The 21,767-nt window shown below is 36.2% G+C and overlaps 1 protein-coding gene across 6 annotated transcripts in view; it reads right to left on the reverse strand.

Annotated features, from left to right (window-relative positions):
* The window catches only part of Rbm25 (RNA binding motif protein 25), a 64,242-nt gene that overhangs the window by 42,148 nt on the left and 327 nt on the right, over positions 1 to 21,767 (reverse strand). Inside the window, exons 2-4 of one of the 6 annotated variants that reach the window (XM_063241363.1) lie at positions 11,700 to 11,813; positions 11,467 to 11,587; positions 1,231 to 1,280 (exon numbers count right to left, since the gene is read on the reverse strand). In XM_063241363.1, the coding sequence (XP_063097433.1) occupies positions 1,231 to 1,280; positions 11,467 to 11,587; positions 11,700 to 11,741 (213 nt within the window). In that variant the 5' untranslated portion in view covers positions 11,742 to 11,813. Of the gene's footprint in view, positions 1 to 1,230; positions 1,281 to 11,466; positions 11,588 to 11,699; positions 11,814 to 13,956; positions 14,097 to 21,767 lie in introns of those variants that run through there. The other 5 variants (XM_063241362.1, XM_063241364.1, XM_063241366.1 and 2 more) reach the window with 5 other exon arrangements.

The raw sequence follows: 21,767 nt of genomic DNA on the forward strand, positions 1-21,767 counted from the left end.
CTCACTTACACTATGGATAACAGTCTCTCCTTTTTCAAAACCCACATTTTTAAAAACAGTTGAAAGAGGAGACAGGCATGGAGGCACATGCTTGTAACTCCAGTACTTGGTAGGTTAATGCAGGAGAATCCCTGAGATTTTGAAGCCAGCATGGACTACAGAGCAAGAACCTGTGTCAAAAACCAACCATCACCACAACAAAAAACAAAACAGTTCAAAGTAATAAAATCAATTCTCCTTCACAACAGTGTTCAAAACAAACCCTGATTCACCAATTAACTTAAATTCTACTTAAATGTACGAGGATTTTTATGTGTAACAGTATATAAACATTCTTAATTGTTTGGAAGTTTTGATGAAAGTAATAAATTCAAGACACAAGAATGAATTAAGTACTTAAAAAAAAGGCTTATAAAATTTCAAGATATGATAGGAAAACAAAAAAAGGTAAAAAGTTTGAAAAGCGCTGAAGAGCTGGGTGTGGTAGTACAGTCTGTTTTCCCAGCACTTAATGCCACCTTGTGCTAGTGAGACCCCCTGTCTCAAAACCAACAAAAGAGAAAAGGGCTACATAGGTGATCATACAGGCTAACTGTGCTGGTACACACCTATAATTCCAGCATCCTGGGAGGCTGAGGCAAAAGGATTACAAATTTGAACCCAGCAAGATCCTGTTTAGGAAAGAAAAAAAAGGAGGAGGGGGGAGCTGGGGAAGAAATCTAAATTCTTTCTTTAGTACAAGAAAAAAAAAAAAAAAAATCAGATAAACTCATTGCCTTAACTCCCAGGATCAAGATGAAATGAGGAAATTATAAAAGAGCTAACATAAGGGGCTGAGGATTTAGCTCAGCGGCATAAGTGCCTGCCTTACAAGCAGGCAGTCCTGAGTTCAATCCCTGGTATCGATAAAAACAAAAAAGACAAAAAAAAAAAAAAAAGAGTTAACATATTACATATACAATAACAACTATAGAATCTAGTAAGGATAAAAGGAAGGGAAAATCATAAAACTATTTTGGGGACATATCTTAAGATAACTGCATATATGAACAGTTGAGTTAAAAAAATTAAGCAACAGAATATTTTTGAATACTCTTTGTTAATGTTTTAAGTACTTATAAATAATATCCTAAATCTTACAAATAACTTATCCAAGTTTACTATGTTTTTTAGCTTTAAAAGCACTACTAATTACCGTAACTCCAAATTCCTCCTTTAAATTATACTTACAGTTGGAGCAGGAGCCATAATGCTCATTGGTACAGGGATCATTGGAGTCCCTAGGGAACAAAAAAAGGAAAGTGTGGCTTAAGAACACTGCATCACTGAGGCAGTCGGATCACTGCCAGTTCAAGGCCGGCATGGGCTACATAGTGAGTTCAAGACCAGTCTGAACTGGATAGTGAGATGCTCTCTCAAAAAAAAAATTTTTTTTAACTGTATAATTACACTCTAAACCACATGGATTATAGGTCTCTTCACCAACACTAAATATAAGTGAAATATAGGATTAACCAGTTAACACTTTACCTTGAAAGCATCACCCAGTGTTGTGTTTATGTAGTTACTACCTTGGTTGTGGCTCAGGTAGGTGTCATTTCGATCAATATTTTTTTCCCCTTTTTGAGATAGGTGTCAATAAACTCCTCAAGGTGCAGTTTAGGCTGACCTTGAACTCACTGCATAGCCCATGCTGACCCTGAAGGCCCAGTGATCAATGATCCTCCAGCCTCAGTCTCCCAAATGCTGGGATTACAGGGGTGAACCACCACACCCAGCCAACCAGTTGATTCTTGTATGGAACAAATTTGATTAAATTGTTATTTTTTGTTTCCTGTTATAAAAATTTTAAAGATACAGCTGTCATTTTGTATTTAAATAATTTGAGCAACCCACTTGGGAACCCTTATGTCTCTCAGACAGAAGCTTTCTTTCAATAAATATACTCTGCTCTTAAAATAACTAAATAATTGGGAATTATGAAAATGAATCCAATGAGTGAGTCGAATGAGTCTTATGAATGAATAATATTTTTCTTAAAAATATTATCAGTCTATCAATTTAAACTATTGTAGCAGGGTGTGGTGGCACATGCCTGTAATCCCAGCTAAGGCAGGCTGGGAGGCTAATGCAGGAGGATTGCTGCCAGTTCAAGACCAGCCTGGGGTACAAAGTGACTCTGAGGCCAGTCTGAACTGCACAGTGAAACCCTATCTCAAAAAGAAAAAACAGGGGTTGGGGATTTAGCTCAGCAGCATAAGCACCTGCCTTGTAAGCAGGCAGTCGTGAGTTCGATCTCCGGGACGGATAGAGTAGTTTTCAAACTACTCTAAGAGAAATGACTGGAACAATTATTTCTAAGATGACAGTATGTAATTTATCAACTAGTGATTTCTTACTGTTTATTTATTTATGTATTTATTTTGTCTTTTTTGAGATGAGGTCTCGCTATGCAGTTAAGTAGCCCAGGCTGGTCTCAAACTCTCAAGGATCTTCCCACCTCAGCCTCATTACAGGCGTGAGCTACCACGCCTGGCTCTGTTTATTTATTTTGAAATTCTGTATTACTTCTACCCGTTTTTTTCTGTTTTGCTTTTTTTCTCTCTAAATAAAATTTTTTTTAAATGATTGTCATAGTACACTTTTATTTAAGGAATACAAAGTTCCTAAATACTAATTCATGCTCATCTGGTTCTCTGTTCCTTAAAATAAGCACTTTCACAAACACTTTGGTTATGGGTGAACAATGGTGCCAATGCAACTTTTAAAATTAAAAACAGAATTGAAAATAGTAACGTTTAAAATACAAAAACACACTGTACAACATTGTGCTGCACACCTATAATCCCAGCACTCAGAAAAGGTAAAGCGTGAGGATGGAAAGTTTGAGCCAAACTTGGGCAACTTACTGAGACCCAGTCTCAAAACAAATAAAAAGAAACAGCACATTAACCATGGTAGAACTCCTTATTCAGCAGTTTTATATTTCTTTTTTAGTTTTATGTGTCTATAGGAAAAAATTTAGTTCTGTCCTGCTTTGTTCTGTTTCGGATAGAAATACATGTTAAGACTCATGCTTGCATAAAACCTATAAACAGTTTATGAGAACTGATCTTATGACACATGATGAAATGAACAAATACTATGAAGGAAAGAAAGGGGCACTGCAGTACCTACTGCTGATTTTGGAGTGTCATGATGTGAAATCCAGCAATATTATTAATCTTTGTTCAGAAGGATTTTAATCTAATAAGTTTTGTTAGGTCTCAACATAAATGAAGATATGGATAAATGCATGTCTAAATGTATAGGATTGATACTCATATTACTTAGTTCTTGTTAGATAGTTGAACAGAATGGTTTGCAGTCTCCCTGATTGAATTCCCATTTATATGTTTCACTTTTGTATCTTAACTACTTGTGGGGGGACAATATGTATACATCAACTAGTGATTTATTACTGTTTATTCCTTTTCTTTGAATGTATGCACTATTTCTGGCCGTTTTCTATTGTTTTATCTTTCCTTAATAATAATAAAAAAAAAAATAACAATAGCCAGGCATGGTGGCACATGCCTGTAATCCCAGCACTTGGGAGGCTGAAGCAGGAGGCTCATTTAGAGTTCAAGGCCAACCTAGGCTACAAAGTGAGCTCAAGGCCAGCCTGAACTGCATACTGAGACCCTGTCTCAAAAAGACCAAAAGAAAAAAAAAAGCCTGGGGATGTAGCTCAGTGCAAAAACCTTAGGTTAAAATACCCAGAACAGCAAAAGTTAAAAAAAAAACAAAAACAAACAAACAAACAAACAAAAAAAACCCCATGTTATAAAACATGATAACCACAGTCAAAAATACAGTAATCGTAAAAATTGCTAGGATGGTGCTGGGGATTTAGTTCAGCGGCACAAGCACCTGCCTGACAAACACGAGGTCGAGTTTGATCTCCAGTACCCCCCCCCAAAAAAACTGCTGGGAGACTTGTATTCTTAAAACAGTGTTAAGTTACCTCAATTTAGTCACACTACAGTGCATATAATTTCAAAATATGTACTTGCTATATGTAATTTTGTTAAATATGTAAAAACAAGATCTCCGAAAATAAAAACAAGCCAGGTGTGGCGGTACAAGCCTGTAATTTCAGCACTTGGGAGACTGTGTCAATAGGATTGCTACAAACTGAAGGCCAGCCAGCATTGAACAGTGAGTTCAAGGCCTATCTGAACTATATGAGATTCTGTCTCAAAAACAAACAAAAAAGCTATTGAATGAGAAATTAATCTAGAAATCTTATTATCTGTGGTTCTTTCAAGAAAATGAAAATCATGCCAGGCTTGGCAGTACATGACTATAATTCCAGCTATCTAGGAGGATATGGAAAGGACTCCAAGCTCAAGCTCAAACTCAGCTTAGGCAAGTGAGTGAGAAAGTATCTCAAAATAAAATTTGAAAAAAAGGCTGTGGATATAGGCTCAGTAATATATCACCTGCCTAGTAATATGGAAGACCCCAATACAATGAAATAGAATGGAAAGGAAAGGAACTCAAAAAATGGTATCAGTAATTTCAGCCACTGTTACAGAAAACTAATCTCTGAAGCAGGTATCTGTAGGTCTGAAAAAATTAATATGGAAGTTCAAGAGCTGTCAATGGCCTACCTACTATTGACAATGTTGAGATACCTGCTTTCAAGGACACCATATGCTAATCAATAGTTGCTATATTAAGAGTCCACTTAAAGAGGCTGGGGATTTAGCTCAGCGGCATAAGCACCTGCCTTGCAAGCAGGCAGTCATGAGTTCACGCCCTAGTATTGATTAAAAAAAAAAAAAAAAAAAAAAGAGTCCACTTAAAACACCTGAAATGTCAAACTGAAACCACGCTTCTGTTCAGATTTAATATTAATTTGAAACAGTTCTTCATCTAAAACTAGTCATAAATTCTTAAACATTTAACATTATCACTTTATTTTTCAATAATTTATTTAAAACAATATCAGGACTCGGGATGCTGAGCAAAGTGGGAGGATCACTAGTTTGAGGTCAGCCTGGGCCACATCATGAGAAAGGACTCAAGAACTTGTTACTCGTTATTTTGTGTACCAGTACTCATTCACCAATAAAAGTTTGGACTTTGTCATTCATAAAAACAAATTAAAATAATAAAAAAAAACCAATCTCGGTATCAAAATGACTTTTTACTAAGTATAAATCAAGATTCCTATAAATTAGTCTAGAATAAACTGTGCAGAGATAAAAGACTGTAGAATCAAATTTGGTTTCAGGGGATATAGCTCAGTGGTTCAGCATCCTGAGTTGGATTCCCAGCACCAAAAACCAAACCAAACCAAACCAAACCAAACCAAGCCAAGCCAAATTTGGTTTTAATCACTTTACTTATAAAGTTTTGGGACAACATAATAACCACTGCTTCAGTTTCATCACTCCTATTAAGGCAATTTAGTTCATATTGCCAGTGAAATTGTGATAATTTATATGAATCATTTTAGTAGAATGGATACTCACAATTGTACCTAATTGATTTATATCTAAATTTACCTTAATATTGAAAAAAATTCTTCCATTTACCAACTACAATATATATAAATTGCATCTCTTCTATAGGTAAACTTCCTATTGAAAAAAAAATTCAAAGCCAGTTATGATGTACACATTTGTAATCCTAAAACTTGGGAGCTGAGGCAAGAGGACTGCCATGTGTTAGAGACCAGCCTATGTTACTTGGTTGAAATTCAAAACCATCAAAACAAAACAAAATAAAATGTCAGAAAAACACACAGTACTAAAATCGTTTTCTTTTTATAGAAGCTCAAAGTTCGTTTCCTCTCCCAATTTCATTTCCTGAAACCACTTCTTTTTAACTGAAGCAAGAGATTTGACCCAAAGCCTGGACATCCTAAGCACATCTTCTACTACTAAACTGTATCACCAGCTAATTTCTTAAAGTTCAGAATGCACACTGAAAAATGTAGTGTCATTCATACTAAAATCAATGCATGCTAAAAAGAAAAAGAAAAAGGCATAAAATAGTATGTTACCATTTTAGTTTTTAACACAATGAAATGGGGAGAAAGCAAACAAACACAGTGGAAAATGTTTACCACATAGAAACTGATAAGGTTGCCTATGGGGAAGGGAACTAATGAACTGTGGATGAAAACTTTTCTACAAACATGTGTTATTTTTAACAGAATAATAATGGCTACTAGTATTCCAAACTTACTTTCTAAAATATAATATTGCTATACACATTACTTATTATATTGCCTCAATTAATTGTAACAGACAAGAAAAATAATGAAGGGTACAGTAGTTTTGAATTATTACAGTAATCTGGCAACTACTTTATTATCTCTTCTGCCTTTTAAAGTACTGATGCTTGCACAGAATGCCAATAGTGACTGAGCTATAATTTAATTCTGATTTATCACCAAGTATGCCTTGCTAAAAAAAAAAAATTAATATACGCTGCCATAAATGGAATCAGAAAACAGCACTCCCATTCTGAATAAAGGCCCATATTAGTATCCAAAAAGGCAACAAGAAAACGTCGAAAGTCAGATGTCAGGGTCTGCCAACCTATTTTTAAAAACTGACAGGGAGCATCCTTAAGAGAAATATGAGGAGGGCCTGGCAGTGCACACAGTGCTGTAATCCCAGCACTCGAAAGTCTAAAGCAAGAGGATTGCTGCAGATTTAAAGCCAGCCTGAGCTACACAGTAAGTTCAAAGTTAGCCTCACTAGATGTGAGATCCAGTCTAAAAAGACAAAAGAAAAAAGAGAGAGGGAGGGAAATGTCACACCCTCCTTCTATTTCTATTCACAATTTGATACAATGCTCATAAGGTTACCCATTACCACCCTCCTTGATTCTCAACAAGTGATTATGCTCTACTCCCAATCTCTTTAGAAACAAAAACTATTCTTCCTTTTAACTCCTATAACACTAGTACTTTCCATGATGATTTTAACGGTCTACAAAAGACAGACCTGCATTATGATTATAAATATACAACCAAAATCAGGATACATCAACCAAAGGAAAAATATGATGCCATATGAAGTTGTTCAAACAACACTGTCCTACGGTTATTAATCTGATACTTCTGATTAATCTGATAACTAAATTTATTGCTTCCTGCTATCTGTTCACACCTCATTTCAGCAGAATTTGGTCCATTAAAAGTAAGTTAAATTGCTGTCTGAAAATCAGTAATTATTACATGGCATAATAAACTAGTCACTGGGTGTGGTACTGCACTCCTGGAACTCAACGGATCAGCGAGTTTGAGGCTAGGCTGAACTACATAGGAAGACCCTATCTCAAAAAAAGAAAAAAAAAAAAAAAAAAACCACAACAACTAGTACTACTTAAACTTTTACACTACTTTTCTCACTTTGGATGGTAATATACTAATCAATGACTGCCTAGAAGCACAGATCAAATGAGACCAGTAATACATGCAAATATTTTAAAATTTTATAAAAATATTGCTAGTATATGGAGTTACTGTTATGATTTTTAAAAATTTATTCCCTCCAACTTTCAAAAATTGTCACTTTTAGGCTGGGGATGTGGCTCAGTGATAGAACTCCTGAGTAAGACCCTAGGTTCAATCTCCAGCATTACATGTAAAAAAAAAATTTTTTAATTTTACATAGTGGTTCATACCTGTAATCCCAGCACTTGGGAGGCTAAGGCAGGATTGTTGCAAGGTCGAGACCAGCCTGGGCTACAAAGTGAGCTCAAGGCCAGCCTGAACGTTAGGGAGACCCAGTCTTAAGAAGACCAAAAATAAATAAATAAATAAATAAAAATTAAAAATGTCACATTCATCTGGACATGGTAGTAGCATATGCCTGTAATCAATCCCAGGAGTTGGGAGGCTAAGGTAGGAGGATCACAATGAATTGAGGACTGCTTAGGCTATGTACTGATTTAGGATCAGCCTGAACTACAAAACAATACCTCATCTCAAAAACCCAAAAAAGTAAGTCACATTCATAAATGTGGCTCAATCGTAGAACAGTTCTCTAGCATACGTGAGGCCTTTGATTCAATTCCTATCACCACAAAAAGAAAAACAATGAAAAGGAAAGGATTAAAAACAAATTTGCTGCTGGGCATGGTAGCACATACCAGTAATGCCAGTACCTGAGAGGCTGAGGCAGGAAAGATACGTCAAATTCCAGGCCAGTTTCAGCTATGTAGTAAATTCAAGACCATCCTGCACTACAAAGCAAGACCCTGTCTCAAAAACCAACTCCCCCTCCTCCCAAAAAAGATTGGTTCCCTGATGTAAAACTTTACTCAAATAGCTGAGCACGGTGGCACACACCTGCAAACCTAGCACTCAGTAGGCTGAGGCAGGAAGATCATTTCAAGTTTAAGACCAGCCTGAGCTACAAAGTGAGCTCAAAGTGAGCCTGAACTGCATAGTGAAACTATCTCTAAAAGACAAAAAAAAAAGTTTTTCCTCAAATAAATACTGTTGGGTGATTTATAAGAACAACCTGCAACTTCAAACTGAATTACATGGTATTTATCTATGTCAAAATAGTTTTTACCATGTAGAACTATTAAGAAGACAGCTCTTTTTAAACACAAAAAAGAGCTGGAAAAAAAAAAAAGAAGACAGTTCTTGTATACAGTATTATCTTTTGGAAGAATAGAGAAGGTAACCTGATTTTTTACAAAATACCTTCAACCTCATTAAAACAGATAATACCTAAGGTATTGCCTAAAAGTCAAAGGAAAACTTTCTCTTCGGCTAAACAATGTTAACTACATATACTATAGAATAATGGTTCTCAAGTGTGGGTTTCTGCTACTTAAACATACACTTAGAATTAGCTATGAATGTGTTAAAAATGAAGATTCCAAAGCTTCAGTGTCTGATTTAGGGGGATGATGCAAGGCCTGAACACTTTTTTTTTTTTTTTTTAACTCCACAGAACACTAGAGCAAGCTATTATACACTGATTTGAAATGCTCTCCAAGATATATTGTCAAGTTAAAAAAAAATTAAAAATGCCAACACACAGATTAGTAAAGAATGCCACTATGAGCCAAATGTGGTGGTGCATGCCTATAAACCAATCAGTCAGACGCTGAACGAGGATCTTTTTATTTTTTTCTCCCTGGTACCGGGTATCAGGGTATCAAACTCAGAACTTCACACTTGCCAGGCAGGCTCTATAGTGCTGAGCTATATCCCTGGCCTTGGAAGGAGGATACTTGTGAGGCCATCCTAGGCTAAACAGTACAAGGCCAGTCTGAACCACAAAGGGAAACACTGTCTCCAAAAATCATAAATAAATAAAAGAATTGGTACCATGAATACTGTATTGTCTCCCTAGTGAAAAACCTGAAAGATTAAGTAACATACAAAATCTACAATAAATGTGGTGAAACAGTAAGAAACTGCTCAAAGAGGAAAAAATAACCCAGGGAAAAAGAGAAAAGGAAAAGAAACAAGATAGGGACTGGGGATTTAGCTCAGCGGCATAAGCGCTCTGCCTTACAAGCAGGGAGTCATGAGTTCGATCCCTGGTACCGATTAAAAAAAAAAAAAAAAGAAACAAGATATAAATTTGTGCTCAATCTCAGTGCCACTGTACAAAAAAATTTTTTTTTAATTTTTTAAAAAAGATATAAATTTGTATGTATACACTTAATGAATCCTGAGATGATTGTACTACTAATTCTATTAGTTTTTGGAACAAAACAGTGTTCACAGGATTAGATCAATTTTGCATGTCTATATCTGGTAATCTGAATAACACATTTGTGAATAACGATGCAAAACAGCAAAAAAGTGTTATGTTCCTACCACTTTGTTTTGAAAGTTTGGACTCTTTGTTATTGCTATTTACTTGTCTCTTTTTGTTTCTTGCTTTTCGTATACTTTGTTTTTCCCTCTAATACAGAAAGGATAGATGTCCATGAATAGGCTTACACATGCCTTAGAACTTCTAAAGAATTTACAAGAGTTTGATTTGATTATGTATGATGGTATGAACAACTACACTGAAGAAAAAAAGATATCATGGTAGTCATTACTGATTTCCTATCATCTTGTTTTGAAGTCTGTTTTCTATTATTTGATTTCCATATATGTGAAAGTAGCTGCCCATATTTCGAAGAGAACAAGACATATTATGGTAGCCATTACTGATTTCCTAGTGTCTGGTTTTGAAGGCCCATAAGGCTCCTCATTCTTTTGTTTTGATTGGTTTTATACTATTTTGTTTTTTATTAATTTATTGTATGTGAAGGTATGGACAACTATTTCAAAAAAAGCACGACACTGTGGTAGTCACTGTGATTTCCTGTTGTCTTGTTTGGAAATTCTGTGTTACTTGCATTGTTTTGATGTGATCCGCTTTGTTCTGTTGCTTTATTCGCTTTAAAATTTAAGAAAATAAAATTTAAAAAGCCGGGCGTGGTGGCTCATGCCTGCAATCCCAGCACTCGGGAGGTTGAGGCAGGAGGATCGTTGTGCATTCCAGAACAGCCTAGGCTACAAAGTGAACTAAGGCCAGCCTGAACTGCACAGCGAGACCCTGTCTCAAAAAGACAAAAATAAATAAAATAAAATTAAAAAGAACTGCTACTATGTAGCTATACTAAAAAAACACCTCCAGGGCTAGGGAATAGTTCTAACTAAGACAAAATATACATTTGCATTTTGGCTTAAAAATCTATTTAAAAATACCTGGAAAGATTAAAAAGAAACTAATACCACACTATCTTATTTCTTTTCACAGAAAGAGAGGAATAGAAGCAGGTATATGGTATGTGAAGGAAATTTGTCACTCTGTAATTTTCTATGTTTTAATTTTTTAACCAAGAGTATAGTACCTATTATGGTTTTGTTTTTTTTTGTTTTTTGATACCGGAGATGAAACTCACAACCTTGCACTTGCTAGGCAGGCACTTATACCACTGAGCTAAATCCCTGGCCCAGTACCTATTATTTTTAAACAGGAAATTCTAAAAGAATTTTCAAAATAAACCATGTATAAAATCTGCTATAGGAGGACTGGAAATTTAGCTCAGTGGCATAAGCGCCTGCCTGGCAAGTGCAAAGTCATAAGTTTAATCCCCAGTACCAAAAATAAAAATAAAATCTGCTATAGAGAAATACATTTATTTTCAGAATGATACCAAAGTAACACAGAATTTCCAAACAAGACAACAGGAAATCAGTGACTACCACAGTGTCGTGCTTTTTTTGAAATAGTTGTCCATACCTTCACATACAATAAATTAATAAAAAACAAAACAGTATAAAACCAATCAAAACAAAAGAATGAGAGCCTTATGGGCCTTCAAAACCAGACACTAGGAAATCAGCTTAACTACTAACATAGTCACATTTCTATCATTCTCCTAAAGTTAATATTAAAATCACAAAAGTATAAGTTTAAAAAAAACAAAACTTACCTGGAGGCACTGGTGGAGGAAAGCCTGGGAACTGTGGGGGTGGAATCCCGGGTGGGAGTGCTGGGATTCCCATAGGAGGGCGATTCAAATGAGGGGGGAAAGACATTCTTACTGCAGCAGTCTAAAGAAAGAAATCATGACAAGTCATTGTATTTAAAAACTTTACAATTTCACATGCCTACTTTGTTGACCTTCATTTTTAGAGTATCTGCAAAAGTCTTAAGTTTTCTTACCCAAAGGAGTTGGCAAAGACCCTCTTTTCTCTGTCTGTCCATTCAGAATTTTTAAAACTTAGATCTTTTCTAAAATAAGCTCCCAAAATGTAGATCTAAGTTCAGGATAGACTCCTACGATCATGTAGAAATACATATAAAGGAAAAAAAATTTTTGAGGTTCAGTTAATATCCAAAAATTTAAACACCAAACATCAATGAATCTTTTTAAACTAAACTTACACTATAAGGAGGTATATAATAGTTTGCTCTGATGCTTTTTTTTGGGAGGAGGGGGGTACCCATCAGCACCCTACAAATCCAAGTCACAAGGCTTAAGATTATTTGACTCAATGTTGCCCTGTTCCTGAAGAACAAATGTATCAGTAAATATTCATACAAATCTTAAGGTCTACAAGAAAACGATTCTGATATCAGGTCACAGAGTAATCACTCAAATACAGAGAACATACAGCTTATGACAATGAAAAAAGTCATTATCTTTCTTACATTTAAAAGAACCCTCTTGCCAGGCATGGTGGCACACACCTGTAATCCCAGCCTGGGCTACAAAGTTCAAGGGCAGCCCAAACCATGCAGTGAAATCCTGTCTCAAAAAGACAAAAAATAAAACAAAATAAAAACAAAAACACAAAAACCAAACCTCTTAAGGCTGGATGTAATGGCTCAAGCCTATAATTATAGCACTCAGAAGGCTAAGGCAGAAATATAGCCATGAGGAGCCGGGGTTTTAGCTCAGTGGCTAACGTGCCTGCCTGGTAAGCACAAGGTCATGAGTTTGATCCCTAGTACCAAAACAAAAGAAATATAGCTATGAATGAAGGCCAGCCTAGACTATATAGTGAGATTCTGTATCAAAACTATTTAAGGAGAAAAAAACAAAAGGAAAACTCTTAATTTTCCCCCTAGGACTGGAGATTAATTCCAGGCCCTTCACACTGAACATCTCCAGTCTCCCCTGACACATACACCTTTTTCAAGTTTGAAATGGGGTCTCACTAAGTCACCCAGTCTGGGCTCAAACTTGTCCTCCTGCCTCAGCCTCGCAGAGTTCTAGGAAAACATACGCACCACTATACCTGGCTGAACCATTCTTAAACCAGATGTTAAGACATTTGGTTTTTCAAACTATAAGAACATAACAGCCAGGTGTAGTGGTACATGCCTGTAATCCCAGCACTTGAGAGGCTGAGGCAGGATTGCTGAGAGTTCAAAGTCAGCTCAGGCTACATAAACAAGTTCAACACCAGCCTACACCACTTAGCAAGACCACACTGTCTCAAAAAAAAGGAATGTAACAAATTTTCTTTAGTCTTGTTATAAAAGCAAAATCTCATCCTTCAATGAATAGAAATACTTAAAATGTTCCCTCCCTCAAAATTTTTTATTTCATGAACATATTTCAGCATTCATATCTACCAATCAAAACAAAAGTGGGAAAACAATGTTGGAGTGTCCTAGGGGGGTTCTATGCAATTTTTTAAAAGTAGCCAAAATAAGTAAGTTTGATCCCATATAAATAATTCCTCTAATATTATGATTTGATAAACAAGACATATATTTTTATTGAACATTAGGAAAAATTCTTATACGTTTAACTGTACCCTCCCATAACTGAATTAGGTCAGCTATTAAAAGCTTTTAAAAATATGTATTATTTTCTCTTTAGTGTTTTATAATTGTTTTACTCACCCTTCCGAAGAAAGATGATGAAAATTTTAAGTCTTCCACTTTCTTTCCCACTAATCTCAACAGGCACATATCACTGTGTTTTCTACAGACCTTTCTAAGTACAAACTAATAGATAATAATTCATGCTTTTTACAATTAATCATACGCTACTGCTAACTGAAATTATCCCTGACATCTCATCAGTTCATAAAGTTCTATTCCAATCTTTGTAATGCAGTAAATAATTACAACATAGATGGCAGAATAATTATTTTACCACAATTAAAAGCTCTATCTTTTAATTTTCACACGTAATGCTGAACCTTCTAGGACATACTGGACATATAACACTACGTATTTGTACAAGTAATTCTATAGTACAAGTTAGTACTATGCTATGTGTACCCACACTTTACCTCCACATCAACCCCCAGAACTAGCATAGAAAGGCACATATTCTTTTCTCATATCCTCACCAATGTCAGAATAAACCAGTATTTAAATTTTAATAAACTGACAGTTTAAAAAAACTCATTCCAATTTCTATTTCCTTTGTCACTAAAAAGGTTCAGTGTATTTTTTTTACCTGTTTATTAGTCATTTCTTTCCAAGAGAAAAGCACATCCTTCATGCTCACAACTGTTCTTCCTCAGACTGTTCCCATGATTTAGCAAGATAGGACAATACAAACTCTTGAAAATCTAAACTTCAATTTCAAAAGCACAATATAAACTATTTAGAAAACTTTATAGGTAAAGAAATTCTAGGATCAATATATTCAGCAAATAAGGTAGTATTCTATAAATGCTTTGAAATTTAGGTAAGAATTAAGAGTGTATTACAAAGGAAAAACCCAAACCAGGCATGGTGATATACACCTGTAATCCCACCACTTGAGAGGCTGAGGCAGAAGGATTATCCTGAGTTTGAGGTCAGCCTAGACTACATAGTTTAAGGCCAGCCTGCCCTATATAGTGAGACCCTGCTCAAAAAACCGAAACAATGAGAAAAATATAAGTATTGGGGGTATAGCTCAGTGGCACCAGCCTGGCAAGCATGAGGACCCAAGTTCAATTCTCAGTACAAAAAAAAAAAAAAAAAAGAGCGAGAAACAGAGCTGGAATGGTGGTGCATGCCTGTAATTCCAGGAAGCAGGAGGCTGAGGCACGAGGATTTCTGTAAGTTCAAAGCCAGTCTGGCTGCAAAGTGAGTTCGAGGCCAGCCTGAACCAAATAGTGAGATTCTATCTCAGAAAGAAAAAAAAAAAAAGCAGCAAAACACAAAACTGTAGAACTGTAAATGTATTGAGTTTCTTAATAATCTTTTTGTGTAATTTTCTGCCTCAAAACTAAAACAAAAATATAAAAGGGTGCAAGGGCACATATTTTTTTTTAAAACAGAGAAAGCTACTACTGTCCTACTTACAGAAGCTCTTGTGTTATTACAATACTCTACCTTAGCACTTTCTTAGGAGGGCAGTTCTTATATTACCTGTTGAATAAATAAATTAATGAATCAATCAGTAAATAAAGTCTAAGGACTTCAATAGACATTTATTAAGCAGATACCATGTGTCAGGTACTATGTCAGCAATGGACCAACGCCTCCCTTTCACAATGACTATAAAACTTGGCCATGAATTCATTTCTAGAACTACTTTCTTCCACAAGTCTTAGATACAATATTTTAAAAATAAAGCTATATTCTTGGTGCATAAGCTATATTTTGTTTTTAAGTTGAGTTAACTAGATATGGCATTGCACATCTGTAATCCCAACACTCAGGAGACAGATTAGAGGACTGCCACAAGTTGGAGGCCAGTATGGGCTACACAGTGAGTTCAAGGCTGGTCTGCACTACATAATGAAACCCTGCCTCAAAAAACCAAAAAGGAGAGCTAACTAGATATATATTTAGTTTATACCAATATATCCATTCCATTCATTTCTAATTTTTCTACGAAATAATTTTATTTAGCTGCTCAGAACTTGGCTTGTTAATAAGCTGGATCTCAAAAGTGAAAAAATATTGTAGTTAAGGATTACGTTTCATAACTGTATTTTTTTCCTCTGTGAAATAATGGCCCCTTAAGGAGTTCAGAAAGTATTTCTGGTGATCTTTAATAAATGAGAGAGAGAGAGACAGAGAGAGAGACAGAGAAAGAGAGAGGGAAGAAGGGGGAGAGAGAGACAGAGAGAGAACACATGTGCGCCAGCGAGTGCGTGCATGCATGTGAGGCACTCAGGTCAGGGATATAGCTTAGTGGCACAGCACCTGCCTGGTAAGTGTGAGGACATAAGTTCGATTCCTGATACCAAACAAATAACTATCAATGCTCACTTTAAACATCATACACAAATTATATATTTCAACGGTTTTATGTTTTTCTTTGTGAAAATGATTAAGTGTAAATTCTTAAAAATCATAAGAAAAGTTTATCAGCTGCTACTTCAGATAATAGAACTTAAAACAGTCTCATATCTACACTGAAAATTAGTGGGTATTTTGCAGAAGAAGAGACCTGGGGAATGATGAGGCCTCATATTTATGTCAAATCCAGTGATCAGGCCTCACAAAGATAGTTAAGAGCTAAACAAATATTTGAAAGAGGCTAAGGCAGGAAATATTATTCACATTAAGGGGTAGAGGAGCCTTCCAAGCAAAGGAAGTGGCACACAACAAACGCCTGACGTAGGCATGGTGGTTAAACAAGGAACATCAAGGTCAACAGTATGTCTGTAGCAGAGTGAAGAGTAAAACCAGAAAATGGGTATGGTGGCAGAGCCTGTAATTCCAGCACTCTAAGACGCCAAGGCAGGAGCAATGCCACATTCAAATTTAGTCTATGCAACTTAATGCCATCCTATCTCAAAATAATTTTAAAGAAAGGGCAGGCGGTCAGGTGTGGTGGCATACCCCCTGTAATCCCAACACTTGGGAGGCTGAGCAGGAAGATCGCTGCCGAGTTCAAGGTCAGCCTGAGCTACACAGTGAGTTTAAGGCCAGCCTGAACTGCATGGCAAAACTCTATCTCAAAAAGACAAAAAAATAAGAGAGGGGAGGGGGAAAAAAAGGGAAGGGGAGGCCACTAGAGTTACATGTAACTTTCTGGAAAGGCTTTGGCTTCCAGTATTGGGTTGAAGGTACAACCTAAGATGAAGTCTGACTATTACTTAGGAAGGGGGTCAGAGAACATAGGGCTTGGCAGCATACTGTAAAACTTTTGGTTATGGCTGGGGATTTAGTTCAGTTGAACAAGCACCAACAAGGTAAGCATGAGGTTGTGAATCCAATTCCCAGTACCAAAAAAATAAAAACTTTTGGTTATTACTTTGAATGAGATGGAAGACATCGGAGGTTTTGGATCTGGCTCCTTAGTAGCACTGACCGCTAAAGGGAGCTGAGCATGGTGGCACATGCCTGTAACTCCAGCACTGGGGAGGATGATGTAAGAGTCTGGGACCAGCCTAGGCTACATAGTGAGTTGCAGGACAACCTAAACAGTTCATGAACTTAATTTTGTTTTACCATTTTTGAAAACACAGCCATGTTTGTGTTTGTGTGGGAAAGATGGCTACAGTTTCTATGTAACCCATGAAGAGTTTGCAAAAAACGAAATTTTGCCAAATGCTTCTGTTTGAGATCCAAATTGTTTGGGAAAAAAAAAGCATTTGTGAATCAAGGTAACACCGTGCACAGCAAAACTGTCTCAAAAAGAGAATGAGGAACAGGGTAGCTCAGTGGCATAAGCGCCTGACCAGCAAGCGTGAGGTCATGAGTTTGATCCCAGTACCAAAAAAAAAAAAAGAATGAGAAGGAAACAGGATGGAAGCAAAAGACAATTTAATAGTCCAACAAGAGATTATGACTTGGAAAAGGTGATAGTGGTGCAAATGCTGTCAAGTTCTTGGACTCTGAGAATTATTTTGAACAAAGCCAACAAGATTTGCTAAAGGACTGAATGTGCAGTTTAAGACAGTTATTTTATTAGTATGAATTTAAGTAGTACTTTTAAACATTTGACTTTTAGAGGGTACTAAGTATTTAATCTATTAAGTGTGAAACTTTATAACCTGAAATAACAGAAATAAGCATACATAATAAAATACTCCCCCAAAAAAATACTCCCAATCTTTTATTGTACACACACCTCAAAACTCACTGAAATTAAAATGGCTATGTTGCTAGGTGTAGTTTTTATCTCAATAGATTTAGTCCAAAAGAGAAAAAAAAAATAAGATTTATCTATTTTATTCAATATCTTATGTACTTTTTCATTTTTTTTTTCTTTAACTTTTCAAACATTCTTTTTCAACAATCCTGAGAATAACATATGTATATAAAATGCCACAAAATACTGCTTATAAACATTCTTCTGAGCAGGGTATAATGGTGCATCCCTGTAATTCCAGCACTTGAGTGGCTGAGGCAGAAGGATAATTGTAAGACCAGCCTGAGCTATGAGCTATGAAGTAAACTCAAGGCAGCCTGAACTGCATAGTAACACCCTGTCTCAAAGACAAAAAACAAAATTCTTTTGTTGCAGACTTATCCAGGCAGAAACAAAGTATTTCACCAGAGATACATTAATAGATTAGCTCTATCAGGACACTATACACTGAAATATCTAAAAATATTAACAATCAGTTCGGGTGGTGGCATACACCTGTAATCCCAGCCCTGGGGAGGCTGGGACACAAATGCCCCAGGCCAGCCTGAACTACATAGCAAGACTTTGTCTCAAAAACAAACAAACAAACAAACAAACAAAAAAAAAAAAAAAATATATATATATATATATATTTCTCTAGGCATTATTTGTAATAGTTATGAAAGAGTAAAATTTAGGTTACTATACAAACTTTACAGCTAATCCAGTGGTTCTACAATCAGTTATCAGTGACCATCAGTGTAATATGCAGGGTTTCCTGCCCTGTTTATAGTCTGCATGGTATCCTAGAGGCTGACATAACTGCCTCAGTCTAAGCAAAGCATGCCCTTCAATACATTATTTTATATCCCAAATTTCCATGGGATTGGAGTCCAAAGGAATTATTCTTAGGGGGAAAAAATGTATTCAATGCCCAAAGAAGAATGTAGAATATTAACTAAAAACTTAATTTACAGCAAGGCTTTTTAAGGATATGAAAATACTGAGTGGTTGGTGGTGCACAACTCAGTGGCAGAATAGTTATACATACTTTGATTTTTGTTTGAAGGAATGAAGGAAAAATAAAAATGTTCAAGTATTTTGAAACTCCAAAAAATAGGGAACTGATGTTTTTCTAAGAGATTTTCACTTTGTTAGTTTTCCATTTTCAATGATTAAAAAACAGTATCATATATACACAAACGTTAGTGGCTGCCACAAACTGAAGCAGAATAGAGAATGACTTGTGAATAGGCAGGAGTGATCCTTTTGGGATAATGGTTGCACAACTCCATACATTTACTAAAAATAATTTAATTACCTTCAGAAGCAATTTTTTAAAAAATAAATTTAGGACAACTAGCAAAATCTCCGACCTAATAACTAGACAATATTTATCAATGTTAATTTCCTGATTTTTATAATCATATTGTTAAGCAAGAAAAACTACTAATTTCTAGAAAACTCAGGTTAATATTTGTAGGTTAAAGGGCAACACATCTGCAACATAGTAGCAAAATGTTTCACAAATAAACCATAGAGAAAAGAGAGAATGAAGACCATTGGCAAAATGTTAACATTTGGCTAATCTAACGGACTTGAAAATTTGTGTTATTCTTCCAAGTTTTTTTTAATTTGCAATTGTCAAAAAATTAAACCGCAGTATCAGTAATTGTGACTATTATTTTTCCTTTTATTTTGTGTGCGGCAATTTTCTGGTTTTTTGCTTGTGTTCCGAGATAGGGTCTCACTATGTAGCCCACGTTGGCCTCAAACACACCAAGTTTCCTGCCTCAGCCTCTTGAGTACTAAGGTTACAAGCACATGCCATCACACATGACTAAAAAATAAACATTTTTAAAAGGTGAAATTACTTTTAATGATGTTAATGACTCAATAGTGCTAACTATTACTTTCAAATTATAAACAATTTATAAATAAATTATAAATGAATAAACAAATTATAAATAATTTTTCTCTAAATCTTGTGTAAGAGAAACTGGTAAATCTGTCTTTGGCCCGAAAAGGTAATTTAGTTTGAAAAACTTCAAATTCTTATTAGTTCTTAGGTTATTATTCAATGCTAGTATATATACATTCTGAGCCCTAACACAGTGAAATTACAAAAAACAAACAAATGAACAAACAAAAAACACAAAATAAAGAATCCCAGCACTCATCTGGCTGAGGCAGAGGAATGCAAGTTCAATGCCAGTCTGGGCAACACAGCAAGACCTTGTCTGGGAAAAAAAAAATCCTAAAAGTCTTTTCATTTTCTACACTAATGGAGCTCACCTTTGTGAAAACAAAAATTTGGTAATTACAAAATATTTTAATAAAAATAAACATTATTATTTACTTTTATTTACAAAAGTCATTATCTTATTTAAGCTCCCAAATTACCCGTTACCTGGTATAGATTTGTCATTCTCTTTACAGATGAAGCTAACCTTCCCAAGTAAACATAGTAAGTAGTGGAGACTCCAAGGTTCCCCACTGTCCTGAAATTATCCAAAGGTTTTTATTCCACCACAGTGTTTCCTTCTAGTAGTAATACACCAAAGAAAAAGAAAGGAACTTATGAATTACAACTTTATGAAAGTCTGGTCATTAGAAAACACTAAAAAAAAAAGTGAAAAGTAAGGCTCTGGCACATCACTGAAAATTCTCAAGCAACAACAATTAATACAAATTAAACACTTATTGAAATGTTACTGGAATGATGCATTAAGGACTTTACATATGTTCTCAATTCCCAAATCCAATAACATGAACTGGGTACTATTATCTATTTTACAGATGAAAAAAAAATCTCCGCAGCCAGCAAGGTGGCAGATAGCTGCTGAGGCAGGAGGATGGTGACTTTAGGGCCAGTGTGGGCTACACAGCAAGTTCAAGGCCAGCATGATCTAAGTAGCAAGAGATTCTGTCTCCCCACAAAAAAGTACCAATAAAAATTTTTTAAAGAGTAGTATATTATCTACTAGAATCCTCAGAACTGATGGAACTGAAGCATTCTCAAGGCATCTGAATGTTTTGGGTGTAATCTTTAAAAAAGTAAAGCAGATCAAAAAACACAACAAAACAACAACAACAACAAAATCCAGACATGGTGGCACACACCTGTAATCCTTGAATTCGGGAGGCTGAGGCAGAAGCATTGCTGCAAGTTCATGACCAGCCTGGGCTACAAAGTGAGCTCGAGGCCAGACGGAACTGCACAGCGAGACTCTGTCTCAAAAAGACAAAATAAATAAGCAAATTAATGTAAAAAGAACCAAAAAAGCCGAGCATGATGGTGCACAGCTGTAATCCCAGTACTTGGGAGCTGAGGCAGGAGGATCACCAGGAGGCTGAGGCCATCCCGAGCTACATGAGCCAATTCAAGGTCAGTCTGCACTATGCACAGACACCCTGCCTCCGAACAAAAAACACAAAAACAAAAATTTTAAATTACAACAAACCGCCCCAAAGCTGCCTGGACACTACCAGCAACTACCTAATACAAATACATCACCCTAAAGCAATCTGAGGCAAGAGAAGTCCAATTTCTGCCCTCTTTTTGGTCTGCTCCACTCTGCCCAGGATCAAAATGGCATTTCCATGACAACGTATATCCATATTGCATTATTTGAAAATAACCTTCATACTCCCAGGTCTATTTCGAAAAACGTATTTAAAAATCAACAGTGAAAACCAAAGACAGATAAGAAAGGACATTTTAACGTGGAAGTCACTCGTCTCTTAGAATGAATGACACTACAAGTTACTGCATCCTTCAATGAGGAAAGCGGGTAGGACATCAAAATATCACAGTGCTTAAAAAAAAAATGGGCTTTAGCTAAATGGGGGAGGGGGGGACAATTCATTTTATGGCAGGCTCTAGATGACCAAAGAGGAAGGGAAATAAGTCCGATGAAGGCCAAACCTCGCTATAAAGAGTGAATGTGGGCTGCTTTAAAGGCAGAGCCTAGGGCTGGCACATCCTACGACCGGAAAATCTAACAGGAGGGCTTGCAGGACTCGGGAAGGGCCCCCCAGAAGAAAGCCATTCATTTTGTAGCTAACGCAGAGCCCAGATGTAGCCGAGGCGATTCACACTGCGGCGGAACGTGGACGGGAAATGGGGCTCCAATGCGAGAAACGACCAGGCCTCCACGGGCTCCTTGGCCCACAGGTTTTTGGCGGCCTTCAGAAAAACGGAGAAACCCACGCCTCGTGCACGCCACCGCCCTCATCCCACCCCA

This window comes from Cavia porcellus, unplaced genomic scaffold (genome assembly GCF_034190915.1).
Source record: "Cavia porcellus strain 051 isolate PalLab524CR breed Dunkin Hartley unplaced genomic scaffold, mCavPor4.1 scaffold_31, whole genome shotgun sequence".
Lineage (NCBI taxonomy): Eukaryota > Metazoa > Chordata > Mammalia > Rodentia > Caviidae > Cavia > Cavia porcellus.